A 23,073-nucleotide genomic window follows, 5' to 3' on the forward strand; every position below is an offset into this window, starting at 1 on the left:
CTAGGTTTCTTGTAAGTCTGAAAGTCCTCTCTTTCCTCAGCACTCCCTGCAGTTGCCACCCATTTTCATCCCTGTACAAAATATCCATACCTGAGGAATCTGATTGTCCACTGGGAGGATTACAATGTTGAAGCAGACGCCATGCAAAGTGCCACCATGCTGGTTACTGATAGAAAACGTGAACTGGACGTGCTGGAGGGAGGGGCCGATGTCTTGCATGGGGGGCATGTAGGCCACTTTCATATAGTTCACCGCATCCTGCAAAACATCAAGTTAGCCAGGGAGAGACTGATTTACTAGGACCAGAGACTCTTGGGAACCTAGGTCTAAGAGAATGTTGTGTTAAGTGACACAAAACACTGTGATTGCTTCTATCATCACTTGGAAGTTTCCAAAAAACTCTATTCTAAGAAGTATGCTCTTGAAAACACAGAAGAAAAAAAGGACAAGAAAACTAAGTAAATAGGTCAAGTGCTTTAAGTCAATCCACTCTATGAAAGATACACAATTTGAATTTCAACCCAGCTCCAGCAGAAGGAATTATGTGATAGCAACCAGATTACTTAAATTTGTTAGAGCGCTTTCCTTCTCCATAAAATGAATAAAAAGAATAATATTGCCTAGCACGTGAGGCTTACATAGTTTTTTACTATTACAGTGAAATTAGGCATAACTAGCCCCAAATCACAGGGGTAACTGCTGTCTTGCCACCTATCACTATTCCTAATTGCTAAAACACATGAAATACTGTTTGAAAATCTTTATGATGATGCCAAATCTGTCTATTTTTATTTTATTTTATTTTTATTTTTCATGACTTTTTTAAAAATATTGAATCACAGTAAATATTCAGTTACAAAGTTGTTCATTGATTGGGTTTCAGTCATACAATGTTCCAACACCTCTCTTTACCTCAGCAGTGCATATTTCCCACCACCAATGTCCCCTAGTTTCTCTCCCATTCCACCCCATTCTCTCTCTCTCTCTCTCTCTCTCTCTCTCTCTCTCTCTCTCTTCTTTCCTCCCTCCCTCCCCACCCTTCCCTCCTCATGCCTTCCACCTCCTTCCCCTGCTCCTTTGAGCATTATGGTTTGCAGTACAAATACTGAGAGGCCATCATGTATACTGCTTTACCTACTTTCAGCATTCAGTTCTTTTTTAGAGTGATCATACTGGTCTCTTTTCTATCCTAATCCTGCATCATCTTTAGAGTAGACACCAAGGAGTAAAAGGGAGGCAAACAAAGAGTTTGATAGGTTTATGGGTTAAATTTGTCTTCCTCCAAAAGATATGCTAAAATCCTCACCCTCATTGCTCATAATGTTACATTATTTCTGGCTCAGATATAATAGATAAGGTGACATATATAGAAGTATTGAGAGCTCTTAATTCAGTTTCACATGTGGAAAAGGAAAGAAGTATGCAAGGGAGAAAATGGCCAGGGATGACTGGAACAATAATTCACAAACCAAAATATGCCAAAGGCTTACATCAAATCACTAGAACATAGAAAGTGGTAAGAAAGGATTTCCTTACAAGTTTCAGTAGATAGCCTTGTAGACACCTTGATTTCAGACTACTGTGTCTAGCACTATGAGACAAAAGTCACCCAGATTTGGGTACTTTGCTAGACAATCCAGTCCAATTCTCATACAGTAGAATACTAGGAGAACTGAATCAGGTTCTTAAGTCAGAGGCTTGCTGTTTGCAAGACAATGAAAAAGACTGGATTGAATTATGATATGATTTCAAAATAAAATCCAGCTTGATTGAGCATTTGCAAATAGATGCTGCAAGTTAATGGAAATTTTCATGCGAAAAGAATGAACACATCAAGCATTTGTCTTTTCCTCAGCAATCAAAGCTTCAAACAAGATGACCTCCCTGTTGATCTTCTTTCCCTACCCCTAATCACAGGTAATTCTATCAATTCTAACATTAACAGAAAAATTAATACCAATCCTTCTCAAAGAAGTCCACACCATAAAAAAAACACATTAAAGTTCATTTTATAAGACCAGAAAAGCAATTCTGATACTAAAACCAGACAAAAAGACTGCATGAAGAGGAAATTATGAGTCATTATCCCTATGAGCTCAGATGTAAAACTAACACATGAGCTCACCAATATATTAGCAAACCAAATTTAACAATGCATTCAAAGATTATAGGGAAGCCAGAGAAATAGAACAGAGAGCGAGCCCTTTGCCTTGCAGGTGGCAGACCCCAGTTTAATCCTCAGCATTGCGTGTGACTCTAAGCACCAGCAGAAGTGATGTCTGAGTACAGTGCCAGAAGTAAGCCCTGAGCAGACTTATGTGTGGCCCCAGATTCCCCCTTGTTCCCCCAAATTTTTATAAGGACAAGAAATAGGGCTCAATGGTACAGCACATCTTGCATGTAATAAGTCTTGGGTTTAATCTTGGGCATACAAAATTAATAAAAGGTGAAATAATCAAGTAAATTTTCTCTAAGGAAGATGGGTGATATAATATCTGCAAATTGATCAGCATGGTTTACCACATTAAAGAAGTAAGCATAAAAGTTATTTGATCATCCTAAAAGATGCAGAAAAAGTATTAGACAAAACTCAACTGTAATAAGAACAATCAACAAAGTGAGCATAGAGTGAATATACCTCAACATTCTATTACATAGGTCATATACAACAAACCTACAGCTAACATCATATTCACTGCTAAAAAGTTAAAAGCCTTCCTCTAAGATGAGAAACAAAAGAAGGAAGGTTTTTCTCACCACTTTCATTTAATAGTCTTGGAAGTTCTTGACAGGAAAATTGGGCAAGAAAAAGAAATAAAGGGCATCCAAATGCAAATAAAACAAAAAAATTAATACAAAAAGTATTAGAACTAAATAAATGAATTCAATAGTTTTTGGAAACAAAATTTTAAAAAGTGATTGTTTCTAGGTACTAACAATGAATTACCAAAACAAGGATTTTTTTTAAATTCTATATAAAATTGCATAGCAGCAATAAAATATATAGGGTGAAATTAAACCAAGGACATGAAAGACTTTCACAATTACAAACTATAAGACATTGATGAAAGAAACTTAGAAAGACAAATAAATGTAAATACTTCATGATTATGGATTGTAAGATTTACTATTGCTATAATTAATAGCCACAGTACTCAAAACGTATACAGTTTAAAGCAATCCTTATCAAAATTCCAATCACATTTTCCACAAAAACAGAATAATCCTGGAATGCACATGGAATTATAAAGATCCCAGGTAGCCTAAGCAAGCTTTAAAAAAAAAAAATTAGGGGAATCACACTCCTTCATTTCCGGTTATTTTGCAAAACTATAACAGTTTGATCTTTTGAGACAGATGTCAAAGGACAGCATCCCCCTCAAGTTCAACACCAGAAGTGCCATATACTCTTAGAGAACCTTTCCATTGTGTTTGTCAGCATTTGGGCATCACATCATACCTGAGTGAATGACTTCAGTCCAGGGGCTTTAGGATTTTTGGTTAATTTTGGAATACTGTCCACCATAAATAATTTCCCAGCATCCAAATGTCTAAAATAGGATGGGAGAATAAATCAGTTAATTTTCCAGGAAGAAAAATTAAATAAAATAGACCAAACCTTGAAAACTAATAGATCTTATTACCATGAGAATAAGATATTCTATCTTCATGCTGTCTATATTAAGTCCAGATTGTGAATGACATTTTGATCATAACTGCAAAAAGTGTATACAAAATTTAATGCTCTAATAGTATGAAAAGGAATTATTATCTTATTTTCAAAAGTGCCCCAGTCCCCTCACATGTGCAATCCAAGCCTAGAATAGCCATAGTTCTTTCTGAATGGGGGTCATAGACTATGACTATTTTATGGCCTGCAATACTCAAAATTATTTTATAAAGAATCATTTTCTTAAAAATATTTTTTATAAAACATCCTCTTTAAAGAAGTAATTGCAGATTTTTTTTTCCTTTTTTGGTCACACTGGCAATGCACAGGGGTTACTCCTGGCTCTGTACTCAGGAATTACTCCTGGCAGTGTTCAGGGGACCATAAGGGATGCTGGGAATCGAACCCGGGTTGGCTGCGTGCAAGGCAAACGCCCTACCCGCTGTGTTATCACTCCAGCCCCAATTACAAATGATTTTAAACTTAAGTTGAAGATGAGATGAGCTCATGTCTGTTAACAATTAACACAACTTCTAAAGGGAGAAATGAAGAATTGCTCGGGATGGGAGATGTGTGCTGAAAGTAGATAAAAGGAACAAATGTGATGGCCTCTCATTATCTGTATTGCAAACTGTAATGCCCATAAGTAGAGAGAGAGTAAGAGGAAAATTATCTGCCAAAGAGGTAGAGGGAGAGATGGGATGGGTGGGTGAAGGATACTGGGGAGATTGGTGGTGGAAAATGTTCACTGGTGGAGGGATGGGTGTTCGATCATTGTATGACTAAAACTAAAACATGAAAACATTGTAGAATAATAAAATAAAATAAAATAAAATAAAGAGAGACATGAGTTAGGTTTGAGATTAAATGCTCGAGTGTAAATTCATGTCTGAGCAACAAAGCAATTGAACCACAGTACTATATTTTTTGACTAATCCCAGAACACAACTTTTGACAAGCAGACTAGATAACTTCTAAAGATACCTGTGGCTGTCATTGAAAAATGGAGGCGTTGTTATTGTGTAGAGCAACTCCCTGTCATGAGATTCCAAATCTATAAAATGTAAGTGTTTCTTAGTTATGTAGGCCACCTCTGTTTCCTTGACAACCAAATGCCTGGAAACTCCAGGAGCCTCTCTTGGAAGCTGGTCATCCACTGGAGTGATATGGATTGTCACCACCTGAAAGAAATGATCTAAACCATTAACCCGACACATTTTTAAAATGACAGAAAACCCCATAATTACCTAATCATAATTAAGATCTTTTCTGATACCAGTTATATACCATATACTTCCATGTAAATGACATATGCTATTAAAAAGGAAAAATTGGAGCATTCTTTGCCCATATTCTATTTTTATTTTAAGAACATGATAATCACAATGATAGTTAATACAATCACAAGCACTATAGAACGGGCATAGTATACACAAAATGTGCACTTGTTTTATTTCTGTACTTCCACTCCATTATCGTCCCATTTTCTATGCCCTTCTACTTAGACATAGATTCTAGAAAGTTTAACATAAATTTTGGTTCCTTTATTTCCACCCACACACTCACAACACCAAATCTCTCAGTTTTCTGATTCTAAAAATTCCTGTGCAGTCACGATGCTCCACTCCCACCCCTTGGTGTTCTGTTACCAGCATCTCTCCAGGTTTCACCATTTTCCCCTGAAATCATGTCAATAGCTCTCATCGCCTTAACTCCAATAAGCTTTTCATACCCTTAGTGTTACTGCTAAAAAAAAAAGTCCTGATTGGTTATTCATTTTATTAAAAATTTTAAGCAACTACACAGGAATGGGAGACTTGTTCAAATTCCGGTTGGGTACACTATTTTTCAAATTTACGGGTTTTTTTTTCAGTGTCAGGAATCAAAGTCAGCAATGCAAATCATACATTCTACTAATGAGTCACATAATTAAGCTCTCAACATTGTAATTTGGGGGCGGGGAGATGGAGAACACATCTGGTGGTTGTTCAGAGATCACTCCTAGCTCTGTGCTCAGAGATTGGTGGTGTTCAGGGGTCCATACTCAGCACTCTTGGTGGTGTTCAGGGGTCCATACTCAGCACTGAAATTAATTGAGATTGACCACATGTAAGGAAGTCTGAATCAGTCACATTTCCACGGAAACAGTTGTCCTGGGGCGTTTGGGGCTGAAAGACATTCCCACAGCAGCTGTAGACGACAAATGGGTTGCAGACAGATCACTTGATCACTTGATCACTTGACATCCCATTACTCATTGATTTGCTCAAGTGGGCGCCAGTAACATCTCCATTAGTCCCTGTCAAGTGCTAGGTAGCCCAATGGCATCTGCTCGCTCCAGGAATACGGTAAGAGCCTCAAACCGTTTATTCAGGGTCTTGATGAAGAAGTCTGACCATCTCGTAGGTGGGTAGTCATGCGATTTTTTGACGTCCCATGGGATCCAGTCGGTAGCGGCTCTAGTTTAGCAGTCATCTCCAAATTGCATTATGTGTCCAGCCCATCTGATTTTTGATGCCTTGGCAAACGAGACAGCGTCGCTGATTCTCTATCATCAACAAAGGTCGGAACTCTGGATTCCTTCTCTCACTTGAGTGAAGCGTGATACTCCAAGCATAGCTCTTTCAGTTCCTCTTTGGGAGACCCGAATAGCGTTCTCATCCTGTTTTTGTAAGGCCCAGGTCTCTGAGGCATATGTTAATACAAGAAGAATGATGGAGTTGAAGAGATGTGCCCGGAGCCAGAGGTTCTTCCTCTTAGCTATTCCTTCGATGCTCTTGAAGGCTTTCCATGCCTCTCTCTTCCTCCTGTGCAGCTCAGGTGCCAGGTCATTCGTCATCATTTGTCATGTTGAGTTCTTGATCTAGGTACACAAAACTGCTGCATTCAGAGATGTTTGCTCCATTGAGAGTGAATGGAACATCAAGAATGAGTCCATTTCCTTTTTACATATTGCAAGTTATTTTTTATGTATTTATTAGCGAAACACCATGAGGTACAGTTGTAGACTTACATATTTTTTTGTGTTTGTGTTTCAGTTATACAATGATCAAGTACCCATCCCTCCACCAGTGCCCATTCTCCACTACCACTAAACCCTCCCACCCCACCCCCGATTCCCACCGACCCCGCCCCATCTCTATGGCAGGGCATTCCCTTTTGCTCTCTCTTTCTTTTAGGGTGTTGTAGTTTGCAATAGAGATATTGAGTGAACGTCGTGTTTGGTCTATAATCTACTTTCAGCTCACATCTCGCATACCGAGCAAGTCCTCCAAACACCCTTTACTTGGTGTTTCCTTCTCTATCTGAGCTGCGTGTTCCCCCAGCATGTGCAGCCAGCTTCCAAGTCACGGAGCAGACCTCCTGGTACTTATCTCAACTATTCTTAGGTGTTAGTCTCCCATTCTGTTATTTTATATTCCCCAGATGAGTGCAGTCTTCCTATGTCTTTCTCTCTCTTTCTGACTCATTTCACTTAGCATGATACTTTCCATGTAGAACCACTTGTTTGCAAATTTCATGACTTCATCATTTCTAACTGCTGCATAGTATTCCATTGTGTAGATGTACCAAAGTTTCTTTAACCAGTCATCTGTTTTTTGGGCACTTGTTTTTTTCCCAAATTTTGGCTATTCTGAAAGGGCAGCAGTAAATGTACTAGTGCAGATGTCATTTCAACTATACTTTTTTGCCTCTCTGGGATATATTCCCAGGAGTGGTATCGCTGGGTGAAATGGGAGCTCAATTTCTAATTTTCTGAGAATCGTCCATACTGTTTTCCAAAAGGGCTGAACCAGTCGGCTTTCCCACCAGCTATGAAGGAGGGTCCCTTTCTCACCACATCTGCACCAACACTGGTTGCTTTTGTTCTTTTGGATGTGAGCCAAAATTTGTAGTGTGAGATGATATCTCATTGTTGTTTTGATCTGCATCTCTCTGGTGATTAGTGATGTAGAGAATTTTCTCATGTGCCTTTTAGCAATTAAGAACGAATCCATTTCTCATAAACGTTGTCTTTTTTGAGATTCAGCTACAGTCCGACCTGTCCACACTCACCGTCGAAGTCAGCTAGCATTCGTGCCGCTAGGATTATGTTTGATGTTATTAGAATGATGTCATCAGCAAAGCAGAGGTGCTGTAGTTGCCGACCGTCTATCTTCATTCCCATTCCTTCCCATTCCAGTTGTCTCATGATTATCTCAAGGGTGGCACTGAAGAGTTTTGGTGAAATGGTATCACCCTGCCAAACCCCTCTCTTGATGTCAATGATCACTTCCTTGTAGAATGGTGAGATCCTGTTGGTGAATCCATAGTACAGCTCATGGAGGATGCTGATGTATTGAGTTTGAATGTCCTGTTTGGCTAGGGCTTCGATGACTGCTTTAGTCTCAACAGAATCAAAGGCCTTCTTTAAATCAATGAACGTTGGACAGAGCGGCATCATGAACTTCCAAGAAACCTCAGTGAGTTTGTTTACCGTGTGAAGAACTCCACATCAGGACCCATGGCCTAGAATGGAACGAACAGGGTGAGAGACTGTCTGAGTTCATCATGTCGACCAAGACCATCCATGGTAACTCACAGTTCCAGAAGGCCGAATCTAAACCTTGGACATGGGAGTCTCCTGGTGGACAATTCCACAATGAAATTGATCACATCATATTCAATCAATGGTTTTGCCTGACCGATGTCACTGTTGTCCCAAAATTCCAAACGGGATCGAACCACCATCTCCTTGTGCAAAATTCTACTTCACAGAGTGGGGAGAAAGGGCGGCAAAGTTTAAAAAGAGAACTCCCAGAATGACCACCAACTGGGAGCTCTTTGGCACTATTGCAGGAACATGGGAAGATGCCCTCATTGACGACATTGACGAAGAATATGGTCAACTGTTTCAGCACCTCCATAATTGTGTGAAGAACACTAAGGGAGAGAAAGCCACAAAAAGACACCTGTTTTCAAAAACTCTCAAGCTCATTCGCCAACATGGCTGGCCGCAAGCCTCAGGCAACCACAAGCAAACATCCGAGCTCGCAAAGCAGTGCAGAGAAGCAATAAAGGAAGTCCTCAAAGAAAGAAGAGCAGCAGTGCTGGCTGATTCGGTAGAAGCGGGAAAAGCATTCACAACCCCACCTGTCCTTCGCCAACTACAAGACCAAAGTGACTGCCCTCCGACGTCCTGATGGATCTATTACATCTTCCAGAAGGGCAATGGAGAAGATTATCCATAACTTCTACTCGGATCTCTTCAATAACTATGTCCACCTGCCCACATACCAAATTCCACAGGATGGATATGTCATTCCCAATGTTCTCCCTTCTGAAATCCAACACGCCATTTCATTGGTAAAGATGCGAACAGCACCCAGCCCAGACAAGGTCAGACCCAAACACCTGAAGAATCTGCCACCAGTACTCATCAATACACTGGCTAATAATGAACAATCTTCATTCCCAATACTACAGAGTAGATAAAGGGAAGAACAACTGCTAGAGAGTGAGGGGACAGTGATAGACTGGGAAACAATGCAGAGGAAGTGTAACACAGGCGATGAGTATCCCTGGGGAGTCGATGAACCGTGGCAGCGCTGCAGTGGGTGAAACAGGGTGGCAGGTAACTAAGTCAACATAACATCCTAGCAAAGGGAGCAGACGAGGCCAAGTTGAACTGCTCCTAATACAGGAACAATGTTCACAAATTATGGGGTGCCTGCGATCCCAAAATGGTCCTTTGCCTCTGAGGCAATGAATCCAAAGCTTTCTCACCTCAAGGAGAACCCCTGAATGTATCAACAGGATGTACCATCTAGCATCATCTACATGGTTCGGGAGCATTACCAGAGGCGGATCCAATACAAGGCAAGTGCCATATACTCTGTACGACATCTCCAGTCCCTCAACCTTATCTTTCATAATTTTCAAAATTTAATTCAGCACGAGAATTGCAGGAAACAAACCCGGTCTAGTTCTCAAACAAATCTTTATGCTTTGGATTATGCTGTGTCTTCATTCTGGGATGCTTTCTTTTCTTTCTTCAGAAATTTGACCCTTAATCACTTAATCACTTAACTTCCCGTTAGTCGTCGATTTGCTCGAGCGGGCACCAGTAACGTCTCCATTTGTCCCTGTCGCGTGCTAGTGTAGCCCAATGGCATCTGTTCGCTCCGGGAACATGAAGGGCCTCAAACCGATCGTTCATGATCTTCAGGAAGAAGTCATTGACCATCTGGTAGGTGGGCGGCCACGCGGTCTCTTGACATCCCGTGGAATCCAATCAGTAACAGCTCTAGTCCAACGGTCGTCTTTAAATCTCATTACGTGACCAGCCCATCTGATTTTCGACACCTTGGCAAATGAGACAGCGTCCCTGATCCTTGATCGTCGACGGATGTCAGAACTCCGGATTCTTTCTCTCATTTGAGTGAAACGTGATATTCCAAGCATAGCTCTTTCTATTCTTCTTTGGGAGACCTGAATGGCGTTCTCATCTTGTTTGCGTAGGGCCCAGGTCTCTGAGGCATATGTTAATGCAGGAAGAACAGTGGAATCAAAGAGATTTACCCTTAAAGACACTTCTTAACAGGTTCCTAGGGGCCAGAGCAATAGTACAATATGTAGGGCATTTGTTTTGCACACAGATGACTGGGACTAGTCCCTGGCATCCCATATGGCCCCTGAGCACTGTTAGAAGAAATTCCTGAGTGCAGAGACATCATTGGGCATAGACCCAAAACAAAAATTATATTACTTTTTTTTTAAAAAAAGGGTCTCTAAAGTTTGCAGTTGGAGTTGTTCCTGAATTTGGCTTAGCCAATGAACTGTGTTTTATTGTTTTGTGCTATTGATTAGTAGTTTACAAGTCAGTATTTCTTAGACCAAAAGTTTCAAAAAAAAACTTATAATATAATGTAAAACTCATGAAATCTGGGAAGTGAGCAGATAAAGTCCTGATTAAACCATTTAGTAATTACTGATCTTTTCTTTATTTCTCTTCCTTTTTCTCTTCCCTTTCCTCCCTCCCTCTCTCATTCTCTCTCTGCCTCCCTCCCTCTCTTTCTCTCTCTTTCTTTCTTTCTTTCTTTCTTTCTTTCTTTCCTTCCTTCTTTCCTTCTTTCCTTTCTCTCCCTTCCTACCTCCCTTCATCTCTTTCTTTCTTTCTTTCTTTCTTTCTTTCTTTCTTTCTTTCTTTCTCATTGTGCTTGGACCACACCCATCAGTGCTCAGGACCTAGTACTGGCAGGGTTTGGGAGATCATATACGGAGCTGGGGATTAACCCTCAGTCAATTGTGAGTACCTTATCTGGAGAGAGTATTATCTCTCCAGTCCAAGTAATTATTGATTTATTATTGATTTTAAATAATTTCCTCAATATTTTTGAATGTCAATTTTATTTTTAAATTAAGTTTCATAGCAAAGTTGTTATAAGGATCATATATAACCTCACAAAGTTGTTATAAGAATCACATATGACTATGTAGACAAAATATCTAGTACATAGTACATGTTAAAAAATATATGTTTCTTCATGTGATTTCCCATTTAATAAATTGTCAGTTTCAAGCTATTTTTAAACATCAGGGCTTTATAAAATGTATCAACTAGTACAATGGCTCTTTATAAGCAAATCACATAGTATGAACTCTTCAATTCACTTTAGCTATTAAAGAAAAATAAAATCCACCACTATACGTGGCATTTTCAACTTTACTATATATATATACATATATATGTATGTATATATATATATATATCTTTCTACAGCTCTAGAAGATCTGGCATGGCCTTTTGTAGGTAGTGTTTGTTAATTGAATCACAACGTGTTGTACTGTGATTTTTTTTATTCTTGCTTTTTATTTTTTGTGGGGAAGTCACATAAGCAGTGCTCAGGGCTAAATCCTGGCTCTGGGCTCAGGGATTACTCCTGGTAATGCTTAGGAACATATACATATGCAGTGCTGGAATCAAATGAGGTTCAAACAAAAAAATCAGGTTTGTTGTCTGAAATTCTAGTGCTGAATTAATTTTGAAAAGTGGTAAAGGAAAAAGTTGAAGGACCAGAAATGTGGTAGAGAGGTTATGGCACTTGCCTTGCAGGCGGCCAACCCCAATTCAATTTCTGCTAGTAGCCACCAGAACATTCCCATATATGGCCACCAGAACATTCCCAAGAGTGTCTACTGAGCCCAGAACCAGGAATGACCCTTGAACAACACCAGATATTCTCCTCTGTCTCCCAAATTCACAAAATTGAGAACTTGGTCATGTGACTCAGTGGTAGAATGTGCAATTTGTAAGACAAGCACCTTAATTCCTATATTCTCTCTCCAACTCCCTGATTTAAGAAAATTCTTTAAAACATGCAGCTTTGGATATTGCTAGAAAGCAAGGGGATTGCCAAACAGCATTTATCATGTCATTAATTTGTTTACACTAACCCATGATTGGTTTGAGAAAGCAATTGCTCGCCCTCTCCTAAAATGGTACAATTTGCTTGGCTTGGCATCAAGAATCTTTCTACATCCAGATCCACAAAAGTACTCAAACTCTGATTTTGATTTTTTTCGTACACTGTCACTGAAATACAGATCAGCTATGCCTATTTTGTCTATTAAAATGATCAGAAGACAAAAGAGTGTTAGGGTGCATACCTAGCATATTCTCTAACTGGGTGACAATCTAGGAACTCCAAGGTCCTCCTCAGCATCTTTGGATGCAAACCTGGAGACCTAGGAAAACAGTTGGCCACGGCCCTGCAGGCACCCAGCTCTGCCATAGTGACCTGTGTATTCCCTCACCAACTCTAAAGGGCCCAAACAGCATCACAACCTTGGGCCCTTGCATTAAAGCAATGACTGGGTTGGTAAAGAATCTCCCATGTAGGGACCACTGGCTTCCTGGGCACCACTTGAGAGCTATCCCGCAGCAAATATTTTTAAATTTTGTTCCAAATACCTGATGTCAAAATAAATAGATTCTCTTTAAAATTAGTATAGAAAGCAAAAACTAAAATAAAGATTTTATGATACAGAAAAATCTGCAACATCAGCCTAGTAACCCGGAAGCTGTGCTCTGGGGTCAATTATTTATCCATTTTGGGTTTCATGTTTGTTCTCTCTGCTCCTTATAAACCACAGGAGTGACTATTATAGTGAGTGTGAAAAGAATCAAACAAGATATGTTGCAGTATAGTAAGTCTCTGGAATTGGATGATCAATAAATTAATTCCCCGTGTCCATCCTTCATCACTTTTATAAGTATATATCATATTTGTTACTCTATTATAAAGCATTTCAATAATTAAAAACTGAGGCCTGTTATCAAAATACAGGAGCACTATGAGAATCATTTCTCAAGTCTCTTGGAGTCTGTGTCATGATTTTTTTTCCAATTATAGTTTTTTGCTAATCTACAAAGTTCAGAAATTCTCTCTGGGACCTCCTAGCCATAGTGTGGATTAGCCAGGCTCCACTTAATTGAAAAACTGGATTTAATAAGGAAACAATAGTTATTGTGCCTTCAAAGAGACCATTTTCCATGCTAATTTATTCTCCAATGTGTTCTTTGTATGAAAGAATGTACAAGAATGCTTTTTTTATACCTCTGTAGTAATTCTTGGTGGGCACATTTTTCAACATGCTTTATGACGCCCTCACTTGATGTGACTTTACATATTTATTCATGTTTAAACAATTATGCGTATGTGTCTGTGGGTGAGAAAAATCCCATCTTAGCAAATTCCATAGAGAAATAAAGTGTTCTCATTGTACTGAAATTTGGTTGTAACAAAGACATAATCAAACACCCATTCCTAATAGAGGAAAACTTATGTCCATATCAAACAATGGGCTCTTGCGGCTGGTTTGTCTGACACCCCCCCCCCCCCACCGCCCAGTCTACTCAAAGTCCAAGCAACCACAAGCTTAAAAGAAATCTGAATAACAAGTGATAAATCAGTGTACAAATGACAGTTGACCTTGACTCTCAGAGTCTGACTCTCTGTCAGCTATGCCACCAACTACTACCTCACTTTTTCGGAGCCTGGGTTCTTAATTCTTTCCCTGCCTTCAACTGGAATTCCTGCCTGATCCTTTATCTTGCATCCTACTTTGAGATTACTTAGAATTATTTCTCAGCCCTCATAGTCACTGCAAATGTTAATTTGTCCAATCCATTTTCTGGTCTGTCTTCTGATAAATGCCACACTTTGGTGCATGGTACTCATCTAGTGGCATTTCATTGTTGCCTTCTGCTTCTGCCCACTGGCCTTGTTAGATGTACATGTAGAAATGTCAGGTAAAGCAGGCAATAGGTACCCAAACCTGAGCTGCAGACAATCTAGGAGCCAAGAACAGTGGTTGCATGAAGAAAGAGTAAAGTTATATAAGTTCATTTCCTCTCTCATATACCCATAAGTTTCTACCACCCCCTTCACATACAAAGACAACAGTAGTGACAAATGTGATTATGAATACTTTGGACACCCTCTATCATAAGACATAAATGCACAACTGGATCTATAGTAGCACTGTCCTCCCGTCGTTCATCGATTTGCTCAAGCAGGCACCAGTAACATCTCCATTGTGAGATTTGTTGTTACTGTTTTTGGCATATCAAATATGCCATGGGGAGCTTGCCAGGCTCTGCCATGTGGGTGGGATACTCTTGGTAGCTTGCAGTGCTCTCCAAGAGGGATGGAAAAATCGAGCTCAGGTCGGCTGCGTGCAAACGCCCTACCCACTGTGCTATCTTTCCAGGCCGGATTTATAGTACTAGTTTTAAACAAATTGCTTACATTTATAGATAATTTTGTTTTAATAGGTTTTCATGACTATACCTTTTTTTAGAGAAAGCCATCTATTTTATATGAAAAATGTAATCTATAAAATATATTATAGAAGAAAAAGAAATCCAAGATTTCTAATGGCAAAGAGTTTGCTAAAAGTGATACAGTGTTTCTAGTCAGAAACATTTGAAGATACTGAACATAGAATTAATCCTGTTAATAGTTGCCAGTTTTGAGTGTCAAATCAACTCAGCTATTAAGTCAAAACATATATTAATGAAAAGGCAAGATATTATTTGTAAATATTGTTAATCAACAAACAGAAAAATTAGGTTTTCCTTGTTCATTCTATCCTAACAGAGATCAATCATTTGCTTCTTTTCATTTCTGAGCCCTGACATCATTCTTCCCAATCATCTATCCCCTTTTTCTACCCTTGTCCTGGTGTAGAGATGACCAGCTCAATTATGTATTAACTTATGTCAGTGACATCACAGGAAACATATCACCGAGAACTCATGCCTTATTCAGTCATTCTAAAACAGGTCTGAGATTTACTTAGATTCTTATTCATTATATATTAAATTACTAGCAAAGTCTAAAATTGCATTTGAAAATCAATTTCTAGCTATCCTTTTCTCAACTCTATTGCTAACCTCCTTCTCCTTGCAAAGAATACCCCTTTCATTGACATTCCGATTCAATACTGACTCCATTTTCTGTAATTTCTATGTAAGAATATCTCCTTCAACCTATTTCTAGATTGTATATATAGAATCTACTTATTTGTTTCTACCTTGAGTTGCAGTAAACCAGTCCTTCAAAAGTAACAATAGCTAATTTACCTATTAAATGCTTACCAAATGTCTTAGTATAACTATTGTTCTTAGTATAACTATTGTCTCACCCTCATAGTGATTCCATAATGAAGTTTGCTAGTACCTATTTTACAGATGAGGAAAATGAGACACAGGGAAGTCAGCTAATTAGTCAGCTAATGACTAAAGATAAATACAGACATTTTAGCTCCAGAGTCTGCACTTTAACTATTCCACAGAAAACAAATGAGGACCATCATGAGTAAGTAGTGAGCTAAGCTCATTTTAAAGGTATTCTATATAGGGATCATTGGAGGCACTGCTTATATGAAAATAGACAAAAATAATTAGAAAAGTGGTAGAGTTCAAAAAAATAGACCTGCTTAATTTTGTTTAATTCAGTGCATCTCAAATTTTAAAATTTAAAAACAGCTTTCATTTAATCTCTACTAAGATCTACCAGAATTGATATTTGCTGACAGATTTTGGGACAAATTCAGAGATCTACCCTTACCTGTGGCACTGAGAGATTTGGAGGTTCGTGACTGTCCCATAGGATAAATTCAAAAGAATCTTCAAAAATTTCTCCACCAAAATGGCGGTAATAGATGATGCCGTTAAATAGATCCCTCTGAAGAAAGCCAGGCACGGGATAGCCTATTGGGTTGACAAAACATCGCATACTTCTATAATCATCTGCCTGGTGTTGGGAAATAATGATATTATACTTGCCTCCAAACCTTTTCTCTGTCTAATGTGTTGTATAGACCCAACAAATCTTCATTAATTTCTTTCATATTGTGTTTAAATAATAAAGCAGAAAAATTAAGTTTAACATCTGTCTTATTATGTAGCAAAAGTAGTGTCAGAGAAATATTTTCAAGAAATAGACTCTTAACCAATGCTAACCACCTGACAACAATTTCATCCAACTCCTAACCTCTTGGTTTTTAAAAGGGACTATGAAATTATTACAATAAAATATAAACAGATATTACTCATGAATTTTCTTCAACAATAATCTGGAATAAGCCAAAATTTTTCTTCAGTCTCATTTGTTCTATCAGCTTGCATAGATTTAGAAGACTTAATGTTTCACAGTGTTAAGCGTTAATTCCAGATACAGTTTTAAAACTTTCTATTGAATAACTGAATAGGTCATCTTCACTGCTCTGAGTCTCAGACTTCCCAGCTATAAAATGGGAATGATTTTAGCAGCAGCAGCAGCAGCAGAAATAGTATCATCTTATCTCAGAAACTTGATATCTACCTAAATAAAAGTTCTGACATAAATTATACTTTTTGGGGGAGAGGGCACATTTGAGGTAATCAGATGTTACTTTCTGCTTGGTGCTTAGTGGTCACTTCCATATAGTTCTTGGGACCATGTGGTGTCAAGGATCAAATCTGGGACTTCCAGATGCAAAGCTTACACTCCAGCACTTTAAGCCATCTCCCCAGCCCCAATACAAATAGTCTTAACTGTCCAGAACTTACCTACCAGTCCTGGCCCTGGCTTCTTCATGATCTCTCCAGCCTGTGGGGGTTTCGTGATATTAAAGAAGATATAGTCATCACTGGAATCCATGTCCGAAGCTCTGAGCATGGAACCCTGGATCAATACGGTCTGCCCTTCCTCCAGTTCAATCACAATGTTGGTTATGAGGAATGGGGGACTATCATCCTTCGGCAAAATATTGATGGGGAACTTATGGTGAATGCTGTGATGACCATCAAATATCCGGAAAACTATAAAATCTTTGGTGGAATCACTGTCATCATGATGATAGCGAACAACTCCAGACTGAAGGTCAGTCACACTGAAGAGAAATCCTTTCCCTCCTGGTGGAGAGAGCAGAGATGGAGATGAGCCAAGACAAAGACACAGGGACAGCAGCTTTAGAAAAAGCAGCACTACCAGTTAGGGTGTTAAGGAAGTGCTGTACTTCTCTTGGGCTGCAGCAATAGCACAGCAGGTAAGGTGTTTGCCTTGCATGCCGCTGACCAGGGTTCGATTCCCCCATCCCTCTCAGAGAGCCTGGCAAGCTACAAAGAGTATCCCGCCTGCACAGCAGAGCCTGGCAAGATCCCCGTGGCATATTCTATATGTCAAAAACAGTAACAACAAATCTCACAATGGACACATTACTGGTGCCCGCTTGAGCAAATCAATGAACGACGGGAGGACAGTGCTACAATGCTACAGCACTTTTCTTGCCTGGAAAAACAATAGTTTCATGGATTTGGAGTCCGCTTATCTGATATTAAATATCAAGTTTAACAATGCCAGGGTGCAGACATGGGCAAAGTATTTATTTGAGTATCATCTATGATAGGAATAAAATAACCTTCTTCATACTGCCTGGTATAGATGAATGAATATAAATAATAGTAAGTCTATAATTAATGTTAACTATTTTTTAATTGGGCTGGAGCGATAGCACAGCGGGTAGGGCATTTGCCTTGCATGCGGCCAACCAAGGTTCAATTCCTCCGTCTCTCTCCGAGAGCCCTGCAAGCTACCAAGAGTATCCCACCCGCACGGCAGAGCCTGGCAAACTCCTGGTGGAGTATTTGATATGCCAAAAACAGCAAGAACAAGTCTCAGAATGGAGATGTTACCGGTGCCCACTCGAGCAAATTGATGAACAATGGGAGGACAGTGCTATGGTGTATTATTTATTAACTTCATCCTATAAGGCAGCACTTTTTTGAGCAGTTGGCCCAAGCTAGCACTAGCAGTGCCATCTGGGAAACAGACATGTAAATTCTCGGATTATACTCCAGAGTTATTGAATGAAAATTTCTGGAGTTTGGGGCCAGCAATCTATGTTTGATCAAATCATCCTTAAGAGTCTAATGGACAACAAGGCTTGAGAGTCATTAAGATAGGTCAAGAGCTAGAGTTCTGGTATCAAATAACCTCAGTTCAACCCCCAGCTCGGTCTAAACTTTCAATAAGTCAGCTTCTCTGAGTCTCAGGTTTCTCAGTTGTAAATGTAAATATAAATTAGAACATCATTGAAGGTAGTTGATACAGGACAAAGGATAAAGAATGCTTTGCACTGTATCTGGCACAAAGGAAACATTCTGAACACAGAATTATCAGTGCCTTAAGAGCAGCACTCTGTTTTATTTCTTTCTGTTTTGACAAATATTGCTTCATTTAGAATAAATGAATAATTCTTGATGACACTACTCTCTCTATGAAGAATGATGTATTAAAGAACTTCGAAGTGGCAGTGGGGAAACTCACTGAAATAATCATTAAATACTAATACAACAGACACAATGAATTACTTGCCCAATAGTCACGTTCTGCTTCTTCCTATCCTTATATGGAAATCAATATGACCATTTAAGAGTACTCAGGAACCCAGATTCCATTGCACCTAGGGGTAGTATGTGAGTTAGTAGAAGATATATGGGAAGCCTTTGTATTTAACTCCTGGGGAGAATTGTTAAAGACAGCAAGTTCCAAGCATAAATTTTTCATTGTTCCTTCTCCTTCAATTTTCCTCAAGTCAAGACCCAAAATCTGTATTGGCACCAACTTGTGACCACTTGCAGAGCAGATAAAAGCTGGTGGAAGCATGGATATAAAATTCTGATTTCTATACAACTTTTCACAAAAAGAAAATCGTAAATTTTTAGACAATGTCATTGGGTTTATCTTAAATACTGCTGAATTTCTGCCCTACATATGCCCGATCTAAACTGAATTCCCAAGACCTAGAATTAGGCTAATCAATTTGTCAAGAAATTACATTTGAGGGAGACAATTAAGCCACACCCATCAGTGCTCAGAAATTAGTTCTACTCTCAGGAATCCCTCCTTATGCAGTATCAGGGATTAAACCTGGGTCAACTGTGTGCAAGAAAAGTGTCTTAACCTCGGTACACTCTGTGGCCTAACATTTTCTTTTTGAATGCAGTGCTCTTAATCACAAATGAGGATAAATAATAAGTCTGCTTGATAATTAGTCAAACTGAGAGGAAAACAGAATTAAATCTTCTGATCTTATAAAGAATGGATATTAGCATAAATTTTATGCATATTTTATTATGGTCATTATATTAGCTGTCATCCTAATAACTGTAATTATAAATGTATTTCTTATAAACTGTTGTAACTACTACTACTAATAGAGCTTCAGCTAAAATATTAAGAAGCAAGTTTCAGGCAGAGATGTCTCCAGATCTCACACCAGGCTGAATCTCATCAGGGGCATACCAGAGGGGCTCAGGTGAGCCTTCCACCCTCCCAAACAGAGCCCCTGTAGCTGAAAAGCTCCATAACCCAATTGCTGCCATGCTTAAGGCTGGACTCCACAGGCTCAGGGTGAGCCTCATCCAGGAATGAATCTGTTGAAAAACTCAGGCATGGAGCTTTTGTGACCAAAATCTCCAGACTCTCATGGAATCGGGGATAGGCTACCTCCCCTCATCCCCTTATTCTTCTATGAGCCTGGAAGTCATGCCCATGAACTGGCTCTGGTACCAAATAAGCTCATTAACCTGCAATGATCCAGAGACTCATAAATAAATCTTGAAGGAGATCAAACAAGTTGCAGATGCTCCCAGACCCCAAAGTCATCATCTAGTTAAAAATTTAATTCTAGGCGGGACAGGCACGGAGGCCCAGCTCTGGGCAACAAAGCTGAACGGCTCCAATTCCAAACAGGTACAGCCCGCCTCCAAGGGCCTGGGACCCTTTCTGGGCATGCGCACCTAGATCCAGCCCCTAGAAAGCCGGTTTTCAACCCCTGAGCTGCACGGGACGGGCATGGAGGCCCAGCTCTGGGCAACAAAGCTGAACGGCTCCAATTCCAAACAGGTACAGCCCGCCTCCAAGGGCCTGGGACCCTTTCTGGGCATGCGCACCTAGATCCAGCCCCTAGAAAGCCGGTTTTCAACCCCTGAGCTGCGCGGGACGGGCACGGAGGCCCAGCTCTGGGCAACAAAGCTGAACGGCTCCAATTCCAAACTGGAGACGTTCCCAACTCCTCACCAGTGCCAGGGACTCTTTCCGGAGCCGCGGCCGCATCAGCGGCCGCGAAATATTTTCCCACTACATATGCCAGGGGAACCATAAGCTACCTTCTTAGATGGAAACTTCTCTATTTTATCTCAGCCACTAGAAGCACAGTAGCCAATAACTCATAAGCCTATCTTAACTCACACTGCATATCAAGCAGAATAGTAACAGTGAACGTGAAGGACTAAACCACACCTCTCACAATGGTAAAGCAACGCAAAAGCCCACCAAACTTTCATATTGAAGAGTCTAGCCCAGATGACACCAACAGTACTGTAGTGTTAGACAACCTCTCTGACAAGGAATTCAGGAGGGAGCTACTTAGGATGCTTAGGGAATTAAAAGAAACAATGGAAAGCAATGCCAATAGAAGACAAGAGGATCTGAAGGCAGAAATGAGGAAAATGCAATCAGAAATATCAGACCTGAAAAATCTCGTAGGCGAATTGAAAAGCTCAGTGGAAGGCCTCAGCAGCAGAGTAACAGCTGCTGAGAACAGAATCAATGAACTCGAAGATGAAGTTCAGAGACTCTCCAGAAAAGAGCAGAAAATGGAAAAGAGACTCACAATTCGGGAACAGATGGCAAGAGAAGATCGTGATGAAGCCAAGAGGGGTAACATAAGAATTATTGGAGTCCCAGAGGGACAGGAAGAAAACCTTGATGAAGAAGAAACTGTCAAAGACATCATTGCTACAATGTTTCCAGAGCTGAAGAAAACTTGTGACCACATTCAGGAGGCCCGAAGGGTACCAGCTAGAAGAAATCCAAATAAAAATACCCCAAGACACATTCTGATCAAAATGACCAAAACCTTAGACAGAGACAAAATTCTGAAAGCAGCAAGATCGAAGAAAGAAATCTCTTACAAAGGAGCATCCTTAAAATTCACAGCTGATTTTTCTGATGAAATCCTCAGGGCCCGAAAACAGTGGTGGGACATAGTGAAAAAACTCAATGAAATAAATGCCTCTCCAAAAATACTTTACCCAGCGAGACTCTCATTCATAATAGAAGGAACAACACACAGTTTCACAGACAAACAACAGCTCAGGAACTTCATAGACTCAAAACCATGGTTACAAGAACAACTAAATGGGCTACTTTAAGGCAAGAAAGGCCCCTCAAATACACCAAATTTTAACAGAACAATGGGACAAAATCCCATAACAATAATCTCTCTCAATGTCAATGGGCTAAATGCACCAATTAAAAGACATAGAGTGTCAGGATGGATTAGAAAATTGAACCCAACATTCTGCTGCCTGCAAGAAACGCATCTCAATAGTCAAAGCAAACACAGACTCAGAGTCAAAGGCTGGAAAACAATCCTACAGGCAAACAGCTCCATAAAAAAGCTGGGGTAGCCATCCTTATATCAGACCACATCGATTTCAGAGTGAGGAAGGTCATAAGAGACAGTGAAGGCCATTTCTTATTGATCAAAGGATCTGTACAACAGGAAGAACTTACAATAATAAATGTATATGCACCTAATGAGAGACCAGCAAAGTACTTAAAACAACTACTCATAGATTTGGAAAAAGACATCAATAGCAACACAATACTAGTGGGAGACTTCAACACTGCTTTGTCACCTCTTGATAGATCAACCAGACTCAAGCTTAGCAAGGACATACTTCATTTGAGGGAAACAATGGAAGAAAGGGACTTAGTAGATATATATAGGACACTTCATCCACAAAAAGCTGAATACACATTCTTCTCAAGCGTACATGGAACATTCTCCAAGATAGACCACATGCTGAGCCACAAAACATGCCTCCATAAAATTAAGAAGATAGAGATTGTATCAACAATCATCTCAAACCATAATGCGCTGAAATTAGAAGTAAATCACACACAAAAACAGAAAACTAAATCAAACACCTGGAAATTAAACAGTGCACTATTGAACAACGAGTGGATTAGACAGGAAATCAAAGAGGAAATCAAAAGATTCCTAGAAACGAATGAAAATGAGAACACGAGTTACCAAAATTTTATGGGACACAGCAAAGGCTGTGTTAAGAGGAAAGTTTATAGCTCTACAAGCATTCCTCAGGAAGGAGGAGCGAGCACACATAAGTAACCTAACCTCACAGCTTAAGAGCTTGGAGAAGGACCAAAAAAAGGAGCACAACCCGAACAGGAGAAAGGAAATAATAAAACTCAGAGCAGAGATTAGCGAGATGGAAACCCAAAAAACAATCCGAAAGATCAATGAAACCAAAAGCTGGTTCTTTGAGAAAATTAACAAGATCGATAAGCCTCTAGCAAAACTCACAAAGAAAGGGAGAGAGAAAACCCTAATAAACCGAATCAGAAATAAAAGGGGGTCATTACAACAGAAACCACAGAAATTCAGAGGATCCTCAGGGAGTACTTTGAGAAGCTTTATGCCACGGAACATCAAAACCTCGAGGAAATGGATAAATTCCTAGACTCCTACAGACTCCCAAGACTGAACCAAGAAGACCTGGAATACCTGAACAGACCTATCACCATCAAGGAAATTGAAATGGTAATAAAAAGTCTCCCCAAGCACAAAAGTCCTGGCCCGGATGGATTCACTAGTGAATTCTTCCAAATCTTTAAAGAGGACTTACTCCCAATGCTCTTTAAGCTTTTCCACGAAATTGAAATATCAAAAACACTTCCGAACAGTTTCTACGAAGCAAATATCACACTGATACCAAAAGCAGACAGAGATACCACAAAGAAAGAGAATTACAGGCCGATATCCCTGATGAACACAGATGC

General features: G+C 39.7%; 1 protein-coding gene across 1 annotated transcript in view; it reads right to left on the reverse strand.

The window, feature by feature from the left end:
• The window catches only part of FREM1 (FRAS1 related extracellular matrix 1), a 172,737-nt gene that overhangs the window by 112,417 nt on the left and 37,247 nt on the right, over window positions 1–23,073 (reverse strand). Inside the window, exons 8-12 of the mRNA XM_056117277.1 lie at window positions 16,770–17,114; window positions 15,787–15,929; window positions 4,655–4,851; window positions 3,461–3,551; window positions 91–258 (exon numbers count right to left, since the gene is read on the reverse strand). Of these exons, the coding sequence (XP_055973252.1) occupies window positions 91–258; window positions 3,461–3,551; window positions 4,655–4,851; window positions 15,787–15,929; window positions 16,770–17,114 (944 nt within the window). The remainder of the gene's footprint in view (window positions 1–90; window positions 259–3,460; window positions 3,552–4,654; window positions 4,852–15,786; window positions 15,930–16,769; window positions 17,115–23,073) is intronic.

Source organism: Sorex fumeus, unplaced genomic scaffold (assembly GCF_029834395.1).
Source record: "Sorex fumeus unplaced genomic scaffold, SorFum_2.1 ptg000034l, whole genome shotgun sequence".
NCBI classification, from domain to species: Eukaryota; Metazoa; Chordata; class Mammalia; order Eulipotyphla; family Soricidae; genus Sorex; species Sorex fumeus.